At 40.8% G+C, this 11,094-nt stretch overlaps 1 protein-coding gene across 3 annotated transcripts in view; it reads left to right on the top strand.

Annotated features, from left to right (window-relative positions):
- Positions 1-11,094, top strand: part of wdr7 (WD repeat domain 7) — a 121,977-nt gene that overhangs the window by 20,807 nt on the left and 90,076 nt on the right. For all 3 annotated transcript variants that reach the window (XM_084383740.1, XM_084383739.1, XM_084383741.1), the window contains exons 14-15: positions 592-787; positions 3,398-3,612. In XM_084383740.1, coding sequence (XP_084239866.1) covers positions 592-787; positions 3,398-3,612 — 411 coding nt within the window. The remainder of the gene's footprint in view (positions 1-591; positions 788-3,397; positions 3,613-11,094) is intronic.

Below are 11,094 nucleotides of genomic sequence, written 5' to 3'. Positions count from 1 at the left end.
GCTTATTACATCACTGCAGAGTAGACCGTTCAGGGAGCTTTTCAGTTTTGTATTGAATTTCAGTGGAAGGCTTGGTTTCAGGTTGGGGTTTTGACTTTCATAAAACTACGACTTATATGTGTTCAGTGTCAATTTTTCTGATTTTTAATTAAATTTGGAGTAGACTTATAATTGATGATCTTGTATTGTATGGTAAACAAAATCCAACACTTCCTGTATCCATTTCAAATTAAGAGCCTGGTGGACAAAGTTCCTCTATTTCTTAACAAAGCTTTTATTGTTGCTACATTTATTTGACTACTGGCTTTTGTTTGAAATATGGAAGTCAACTACTGCCCACAGTGCCGACTAATGGTTTTAGTAGTCCACTAATGAACCAGTTGGTGAAACCCCTGAACACTAGAAGACACCAAGGTCAGAAATTGTACATATAAATTCTTGACAGCTAAACCTAACCAATAAAAAGGATTTTGAATCAATAATGAGATTCAATTCAATCATGTCCTCCACTAATCTGTCAGTGACCTTCCATTAGGTCCTCAGCTATAGTTCTTTGGATGATCATTGTCTCCTCCTGTTTTTCCTCTGCAGACTCGGGTGCAGCACTGTGTCTGCTCTGTGGCAAGCGACCACTCTGTCGGCCTGCTCAGTCTCAGGGAGAGGAAGTGCATCATGCTGGCATCGCGACACCTCTTCCCCATCCAGGTCATCAAGTGGCGTCCGGCAGATGACTACTTGGTGGTGGGATGCTCTGACGGCTCGGTCTACGTCTGGCAGATGGACACAGGTGAGAACTGAGCGACTAGAGCGCGTTTTCTTCCGTAGTTTCTCTTTGGAGTTGGGTAAATGCTGAAACACTAGCATGAGTTAAAGCGAGTGAGGGAGCACAGTTTCTATGCTTTTTCTAATTAATAAATAACTGGATGGTATGGCAATGTTCTTCTGGATAGCTCCAAAACTATCAAATCCCACAAACTCTTATATTTGTCTGCATTGCAAGCAGTGCATGTGGCCTCAAATGTCCTATGTTCATATTTCAACAACTCTCTGCCTGTATACTTTAGGAGGTTCATTTGCTTTCAGAACTGCAGCTTTAACCTGAGGATGATCGCTGCTTGCAGCTCTCTGGGTCGTATCTTTGAAAACATGTGGCTACTATAAAGTGTGATGACCATCAACCTGTCCTTGAACCCCAGTAACCTACTCAAACTGCATATATGATCTTCATCAAATGTAATGTCAAAAATAGAAATGTCCATCACCATTAAAACCAGAATGAATCTCAGCAGGTTCAATACTCTTTTGAATGCTGCAGCGACTCTCGTTCTCTAATGCTCCAAAAGAACATTCAAGTCTACTAAATCTAATAATCCCAGTCTACTACACGGAGTTAAAGTACCAGAGGGCTGCTGTCTTACAGCTATTCAGAACTATTTCTGAACTCTTATCATCTTACAGATGTTTACAGATATGGTACCATTGTGTCCAGAATCTGTTCTCACCACCTGTGTAAACTAATCAAGATTTTGGTTGGAATAAACAATCTGCCGTTACAGTGGTGACATCTTACATGTAAACCTAAACACTAACACTGTAATGTACGTCAGGAATTTTACTTTTAAACCACTTTTACCCAGAAATAGGGTTGCGGGTTAGGGTTTAGCATAACATCTGCCCAGAATATATCCCTGCTTGGTCTCTTGTGCTTCCATACGCTACTTCCATGCTGCTGCTGGACACAGATCAAAAATGCTGCAGCTTTTTTTTCTACGGTGGGATCTTCGAGGACAGAGTGTAGCTGCTTTATACTCTTGCCTGTTCATTACTTTCCACTGATTGTGTGGATACGTCCAAATACATTTAGTATTGATATCAGCGCAAAAACAGTCATCATTATGAAGCAGTCTGTAGCCTCCTACCCAGCCGCTAACCATACGGGAATATTTTCAACATATGTGAACACATCAGACACAGACAGTCTCCTGTTGTGTGCTGCATGTGTGAACAAGCAAATGTGGACAATATCCTGATCTGATTCTCTGGATATTGTCCAGAGTTCATATGTTAAAGGTGCTTATGACGCCGCAATCGCAGACAACATGTACAGTATGTGGCACAGCATAGAGATAACATCAGCTTGAATGATGACTAGCCACTGGAAACGAACAGGTGTGTGTGTGTGTGTGTGTGTATGTGTGTGTGTATGTGTGTGTGTGTGTGTGTGTGTGACCTGAATGAGCCGTAGTGCTGGGAGATTGCAGGGTAGCTAAGTGTGAAATTAAGGAAGGTGTGTGTGTACTCAGGCGTTGGACATGTAATAGGGCTATGGCTCACAGGCCCTCCATCACACACACACACACACACACACACAGGTACGATGGCACCACTTCTCCTCTCACTCAATACCAGAGCCGATACTGATGTCGGCTCTGTCTGCGGCTAATGATGTCTCTCTAAACCCCTCTCTCTTTCTGTAAAGGTGGAGAGTAGTTGCAGTCAGAGATGGAGAAGACTCTATCGATGACGTGATTAATATTCAAGAGACAAAAGATGATGATACTGAGCATGGAGACAAACTTGAGTGGGAGATGGTGTGAAAGAGAGAGAGATTAGAAGATTCATATAAATAGAAGGAGAAGAAGGACAAGATGAGAATTTGATTGATAGAAACAGAGACAGACGGAGGCTGAGACAGAACTAGTCTGGTTACCCTCTGCTTACCCTGGTACACTACATGGCCAAAATTGTGTAGGCCAGTGGTTCTCAACCTTTTTGAGTCGTGACCCCCCCAGAAAAATCAGGCTGGTGTCCATGAGGGCTGAAGCCACATATGACATAATATAATTACAACCATAACTCATAATTAACATTATAGTCAGCAATGTTTCCAACCGACCAACCGTCCTGTCCCGTCCAGTCCAGATGCTTTAGCTGATCTTACTATATTTGAACATGACAGCCAGCAATCAGAATTGAACCAACACAAGAGCGGCAACATCATGCGCTCATGTCATTGTTCTATTGATTTTTGAGTATTTGTAGACTTTAGGTGATACTGTCCTGCCAAAATCAGAGGAGTAGATGACATATGAGATATTAGTGTCATTAGTTCACATTCTAGCCTGTGGGTGGTCATTAAACTTAATCTGAAGCTGCCCAGTAGACTTTTGTGTCTAAGTAGAAATACAGTGTGTCCTGATGGTGGCACCAGAGATAAACATCAGGAGTTCACCAACATCATTGCATCTTATCCTCTTTGGACCAAGAGTAACTTACCATACCATGTTAATCCGACCAGATGTTGTTTAGATATTTCTTAACCAAATAGGTGATTCATTGTCAGTAACTGAGCCCAGGTTTGTTGCATCAAGGTTTGTTTACCTATTTGTGTTTTCAGGAGCCTTGGACCGCTGTGTGATGGGTATAACGGCAATAGAGATCCTGAACGCCTGTGACGAGCTGGCTCCAGCCACTGTGGACGCTATGAGCCACTCAGCTGTGAACCTGAAGCAGGCAATGACTCGCCGCAGCCTGGCGGCACTCAAGAACATGGCCCAGCACAAACTGCAGACGCTCGCCACCAACCTGCTGGCTGCTGACAATGCCGACAAGGTACAGATAAACTGCACACGGTCACTCTACAGCAGAAGGAAATCTTTGTTTGGTAAATGACATAATATTTTAGAACAAGATGCCTGTTTTTCATCCTATTTCTACCAGTTTGTCTTATTGCTGTCTCGCCTAGTAATTCTCATTAAAACATATTTTTCTGTGAGCTCATTAGGACAGCAGATAGATAGATATACTCATATGAAGTGCTGCATAACCTTCTGTCTGTCGGCAGATTTAGTTTTCCTCCGTGGTTTCATATAACACTGATGCCAGATCACTGAAACTGTCCAATGAATGAGTTACCTGTGAGACCACGTGACTTCATGTATTAGGTATGTAGGTCTTTGACTGTATTTCATCAGGAGCAGAGTAGAAGTCAAAGGAAACATTTTTTATTTAGTCTAGATCTGATGAAAAGTTCCTTGGTCTCTTTCACACCTGTATTTCAGTTAATTCAGTCCAGCCTCAGTTAGTGTACTACAGTTCTGTCCTGACTGTAACTGTCAAATAATCCAGAACATAGGCCTCTGTGATAAAATGATCTCCTCTTTTTTTGTTTTTTTATCCATAGCATTTGTGCCATGTTAAAGTCTGAGTGTCCAACTTAAACCACCCATTTGAACAAACTTTTAAAAAACAACAAAAAAGTTGTTTTGTAAAGTTGAGTTTGAATTGATTCAGATCAGATTTCAGATGTCTCTTCTGTCTACTCTGGCTCTTTGTGTCTTTCATCAAAAAAACAGACTCAAGCAATACCTTTACACACACGCACATGCACACGCGCACACACACAAACACACACACTGGTCATATTGGTCACAATGGTCAGATAGCTGCCTACAGTCACAGACCAATTAAAACTCTGCTGGAGACGAACAAAAGGTCAACTCTACAGCCACTCTGTGTGTATGTGTATGTGTGTGTGCACGCGCATGCGTGTGTGTGTGTGTGTGTGCATGTGTTTGTGTGTGACCACTGGTGTCTCCTAGGGAAGGATGAACTATCTTAAATGTCAAAATGGTGTAAAAGAAAGTGCTGTGTTTCTTATCTCTGAGCTGGACTTTCCAGAGAGCAGCTTAAGTGGTTAAAGGAGAAATCTGCTCAAATTTAAAGACATGAGCCTCTGTTGCACAAGATTCTGTTTTTACTCTCTACCGTAAAGTACTTTTACGAACGTGCTGTTTTTGGAAAATGCTATTCAGTTAATTTTTGATATTTTTATACTGTAGTATAACCCTGTGTCTAGCCCGCAGCCATCACATCAGCATTGCATTTGCGTACCGACAGGATATAAGGGACATTGAAACATCTGTTCATAATGGTTCTATCTTGTCTGAGAATTTCAAAGCATCAAGGAGCAGCCAAACTTTCTGTGTAGTGTGCAGTTTTCCTTTAATATTACATGACTGTTGATATAGTTTCTCATCAACATTGATGCATATGATTGGTGCATGATGAGTAGTGTAGCTCAAAGTTAGTTACTGGTTGAAGGAGAGAAAAAGACTGACGGTGGCTGCACTCAGGAAAGACAGTGTTGTTAGTCGGAGCAGAGGAAAAGGGTGGCAGTGAAGTGTTCTGCCTTTCAGGTCACACTTATGCCCATGAGACGCAGCTGAGACACAAGACTCGCCAAGCTGGTGCAGACAGCTGCATGGATTAAAATAAGAGCGCGTCTGTTGCATGAGATGTGGGAGTGCGAAAAACGAAGATGACATTTTCTCCAGTAATGGTGCCCCCTACATCACTGTTCTCCAGCAGGTGTTGAAACAACATGAACGAAGAGTAACATCTACTGGGAAATCATTTCTGACATCATGACTGACATTCTTCAGTCAGGCAGCATGTCTTTAAGCAATGTTGGCTCTAAGATGCCACTTCACAGGAACCAGTGTTTTCCGAGGTAACGGCAAGTTTATCCTCTGTCTTCGATCGATCGATCAGGCATATCATTAATTAATTAAGATTTAGGTCGACAACTTTATCGAGTAAATACTACGAAATACTAATAGTATAGCTTAGCCCACATAGCTAACTCTTTAAAAGCCTTCAAAGTGCTGCCAGGGCGTCGTTATTATGATGCTTTGTTACACTAGTTAAACCGCGCACCACAAGTATCATCCATAATCAATTAGTATCTAATTAGTATCTTTTCTTACTCACTGACTGGAGTATTGCCCAACAGCGGTGTGCTCGGCACTGCCACTGGTGGTTGGAAGCTATACAAAGACTGTAGTTTTAATGTGTAGTGTCGCTGAAATCTTTTGATTTTTACATAGTTTGATTAGACTTTAATCAAATCAAATCAAATCAAATTTTATTTGTATAGCCCAAATTCACAAATCACAGTTTGCCTCAGAGGGCTTTACAATCTGTACAGAGACGACACCCTCTGTCCTTCGACCCTCGATTCGAGTGAGGAAAAACTTGCCCCAAAAAAAAGCCCTTTTAACAGGGAAAAACATGCGGAAGAAACCTCAGGGAGAGCCACAGAGGAGGGATCCCTCTCCCAGGACGGACAGACGTGCAATAGATGTCGCATGTACAGAGCAGATCAACGAGATCACAATGTATTCGATTATAAGCGATGGTTGACAGGAGTGAAAGTACATAAAGATGTATTACAGCAATAATGATGAAATGCACATGGAAATGTGATTACTAGTGATAACAGTAGTAGTGATTAATGGTAAGGATGGTATGTAGTAATGCAGTACTTTAATAGATGATCCCATTTTTGGTCGAAGTCTTTTTCTGACTTAGTCCCAACGTGATATTGTTTCTCCCACGGGATAAGTTGCCAGGAAAATTTCCTAATAACCAGTGAGTTCACATTTCTACTGTCTAAATTACATAAGTGGTAATTATTGCACAGAATGATGGTCCTGAATTGGGGCTGTACCTCTAACTTTAAACGTCCAGTACTGATTTGTAAAAAACACTGCAGTGCTGCAAGTTGAAAAGGAGCTCTGTGGCAGGGTTTTTATTGACATGTCGACAATTTAAAGAATGTTTACACAGCAGCACAGAAACAACATTAAGCATCAAAAAACAGTTTGTTACACTTTTAGTATTTAATGTCGAAGCACAGCTGATACATTAAACAGGAAACCTTTCAGTCATGTATTCTTGGTTTAATGCACAAGTAACATTACATTCCAATCATAAAGTACCCTGCATTTGAGAGCAGTCAAACAAATACAAGTTGTCAGAATTCCCATCATCACAAAAATGGAGCGTATTGATTAATTGTAAAAAATCACCATTCGGATGACTGTGGAATCTCCAGTTCCTTGATGTGAGCAGCTCGTCTGTGTTGACCCCTCAGAGGTTCACTTGTCAGACTCAGATGATCTGATCTGCCCTGACGGAGTAACCCCGCCCACCTGGGCCTCCCAGCCCAGAAAACAAATGCTCTGAATAATTTAGTGTCTGAACAGCGTTTAGTTCAGCTGCTCGTACAGTTTGACTTTTACAGTTCCACTTAGAAGCCATTTAGCTCAGCATTCATGATCTCCTCTTCTGTTGTCCTTTTCTTCTCTTCCCTTGCAGCAAAGAACCTTTCTGCTACTTCTTTTGCTCCTGTGTGTTGGTTTTATTGAAGGTGTCTCCCAGGTTTTTCCCACCATAACCGCCCATAATCACAGCTCTTTTGTGAAAAGGCCAACAGCTGCAATCTTTTCAGCCTGTTCTATCAGAAATACATCACTGTTGTTCTCTGCTCTTCCTCCCACCTCTGTGTCATTTCTATCTCATATCCACTCAAATTATGGGTCAAATCCACCCACTCTCCCCGGTGTGTGTGAGAGTGTGTACTCCCCTGATGTGTGTAATGACAGATAATGACCGTGAAATGTCAGACTATCAACCCAAACATTACACCCAGCCAGCTCCAAGCCCTCTGTGTGTGTTTACAGCTGATGTTTGTTGTCACTCAGGTTTCTACTTGTGTGTGTGAGGAAGTCGATGTATGACTTTGAGTTTGTCCCCTGGCAGGTTTGCTCAACCTGCTGATCTATAGATGTGTTCGTCACCCGAAGGAAAAACAAAACAATTAGTCGATCAACAGAAAATGTATCTGCCACCATTCATAAAATGTGAATGTGATTTTCTGGTTTCATTCATTTCAGTCACTAGTTTCACAAATTTTTTGGGACTTTTGCTCGAATAAAACAACAATGACATTTAAGAGTAGTTAGCATGCAATTTGCATTTTAAATGTTTGTCATTTGTCAAAAGGCAGTATAGATGAATTGAAAAAGCACACAATGATTGAAGTCATTGGTTGCAGCGCTGAATTAACCTACACACTGTCAGATCCAGAAAGCCATTGTCATCACAAAAATGGAAATGCTCTTGACATAGCTTATAAAAACAAAAACAAACAAAACGTCCAAAAAGGGGGACGTAAAAATAACATAACTATAACTATTTTTATAATCAATTCATTGGTTTGAGTATTTTTTTAAGATAAACAACAGATGAAATTCTTTGTTCCAGATTCTTAAGTGTGAACATTTTCTGGTTTGTTTTCATATCTGTGACAGTAAACCGAATATCTTTGGTTAAAAATTGTCCATCAGTGTTTCCCAAAGCCCAAGATGATGTCCGCAAATGTCTTGTTCTGTCCACAACCCATTTTCTGTCATTTTATAGACTAATCAATTATGTGAAAAAATAATCCACAGATCAGTTGACAATGAAAATAATTGTAAGTTGCAGCCAATTCTTAAAAATAATTAAAAAAAATATTTCTTCATTTAACGATAAAGAATACGTTTTTTCTTTTTATCAACTAATCTAATGAAAAAAAACAAAACTCACAATGTGTTCGTTCTCAATATTTCTCTCTTCTCTGTGGCTTTAACCCCAAGCCCAAATGGTGCCTGCTTAAAACGTAAATCTTGACCATTTGATTTTTACAAAAAGCCTCAGTAGTTTCTTAAAACGACTGGTCTCTATAGTTTTTATTGAATGTTATTCTAACAGGAGGAAATGGTGCATTTGTTAGGGGCTACTTTCAGCAGCGGATTAATCCACATTTGGTGCTCTAGTGAGTGTTTAGGGTGGCAGGATGGTGTATAGGGGATTGACTCTAAATTAACTACCCTGTGTGTGTTCAGGGTAACGAAGGAACATGTAACTCAGTGCAACATTGTGGCTCACTGATGTGTTTTTACTAGCTTTTAGGCAACAAGGGAAGAAGTAAAGGATTGGGGATGTAACTGTTTTGGATACTTGGTGTCTTCACTCATGTCGTATTTTTTCCATGTTTTTCACTGCGTCACTACAAATACCAGAATAACAGGAAATCAAAACATGCATTACAGTTTTAGGTTTTCAGAAGATCATCATTTAGGCCAAACTGACAATATTCATTGCTACCTTCTTTTGCATGACTTAATTCCCTTCTGTGCCTGTCTACCAGCTGCCCTTAAGGTTCAGTTAAACAGGTGAAGTGTGTAGATACATCAGTGTTTTATGGAGATATGTCGAAAGAATTTTCCTCATGTTTGTGTTCGGTGTGTGCATCTGATATGTGTGTGTGTTTGTGTGTGCTTGTGTGTTTTGGACTCCAGTGGTGTTTGCCAGAAGGGCCCTGCAGGACAATGACCTTTAGACCTACTGCCCAGGAGCTATAGGACACTGTGTGTGTGTGTGTGTGTGTGCGTGCGTGCGTGCGTGCGTGCGTGTGTGTGCGCGCATAGTAAGAAATGTCAGTTTTTCAACAACAGAATAGACAGAAAACACGAGTAAGTCTGTACGTCTCAGAGAAATTGTTCACAATCTTGTCTAATTGACATATAGTAAACCAAACACGGTCACTCCTAACTTCTCTAGCTGTGCAGCGTCACCCTCAGGAAACATTTAATCTCAGGTCAGTTACAAAACCAACAACATGTGTGTGCTTATTACTGTCTGTGTGTATGTGTGTGTAATGTGGCTGGTTGCCTTATGATGGCAGTGTTCATCCACCAAAACAACACACACCGACAGAGACCACAAACACACACACACACACACACACACACACATATGGGCACACACACTATAACAGGGATGGGGGGCACAAATGTCAATGTTTTAGCCAGGTAAAAATCCAAGACCTTTAACAAAACAAAAAGTGTGTTCACTGAGGCCATATCATAGTGTTCACAGATAACATGACGTGTCAGCTGGCTTTCACTCACTATCTTTGTCATGGAGCAGACACTGTGTTCTGTTGACAGTCTTTGTGGGAAAGATTTGTGCTAGGACCAAACAGCTCTTGTAATTAATTAATTAATTAATATTAATAATTACACACATGTAGCTTTGGTATATACATGAATGTACATGCACTTGCTGCATGCATTTGACTTGTTTCACCTCCCATTCTCTCACACACATACACACACACACACACACACACACACACACACACACACACACACACACACACACACACACACACAGCGACATAGAGGGGCAGCATCACAGCTTTGACAGAAAAATCTTCCCTGAGGGTTTGTGTGTGTGTGTGTGTGTGTGTGTGTGTGTGTGTGTGTGTGTGTGTGTGTGTGTGTGTGTGTGTGTGTGTGTGTGTGTGTGTGTGTGTGTGTGTGTGTGTGTGTGTCTCCCAGCTGCAGGTGTATTGTGTCTCTCGGTCAGTCAGGAGTCTCCACAGCTAATTATTGTTCTGTCTCTCTCTCACACAGCTCAGTTCAATTTTATGAGCTTCAACAGCATGAAGGTTAACAAAATGTTTCCAAATGTAATAATAACAAATTCAAATTCCGAACACAGTTATTTAACAGTGATAATAAAAACAAAATTGAGAAAACATCCAAAACTGAACATTGCCAGACACACAGAAACACACATTAGAAAAACTGTCAAAAAATGTATCAAGTGTCTCTCAAATTTAAATATTCATTATTTCCTGGACAGTAGTTGTTTAGTGCAATGTTAAAGCAGTCGAAGCCAGAATGTAAACACGTAGCCGCTTGTCACTTTTGTCCTGTGACAATTCCCATAGAGTTTATTCAGGTAAGATGTCTGTGTCCTCAACAGATAGCATTAATTTGGTATGGAAAGTTCGAATAAAAAACAGGAAAATATGGAGCCACAGATCTGAAAGATGTAGACAGTATTGTGTCTGATCTGCGGGGAAGTTCACTTTTTAATTGACAGTAGTCTCAGGATTACAGTTTAGCCCCAGTGTATTTGATACTACTATAAAAATATTCAAACACCACTACAGATCATAACAGATCTTTTGACAGGGGCCATGAGGCAAATATCGTGGAACTGGCCAAACTGCAGACAGCCGACCAAAATGTTTAGACTTGCCAGAAATCCAACCAATTGTGCAAGGGCTGGATAATTGATTGTTCAGATAATTAATAAGGCATCCTGACCCTTCAAACTGTACGTCAAACAACAAACACTCCTTCCTCCCTCAGTGAGAGTCAGACTCTAACAGGATCTAACAGTTGTCTGATT

This window comes from Pagrus pagrus, assembly GCF_965226575.1.
Source record: "Pagrus pagrus genome assembly, chromosome: 19".
NCBI classification, from domain to species: domain Eukaryota; kingdom Metazoa; phylum Chordata; class Actinopteri; order Spariformes; family Sparidae; genus Pagrus; species Pagrus pagrus.
The sequence above is the reverse complement of the archived record's forward strand: the minus strand, read 5'-3'. Positions and strand labels throughout refer to the sequence as shown.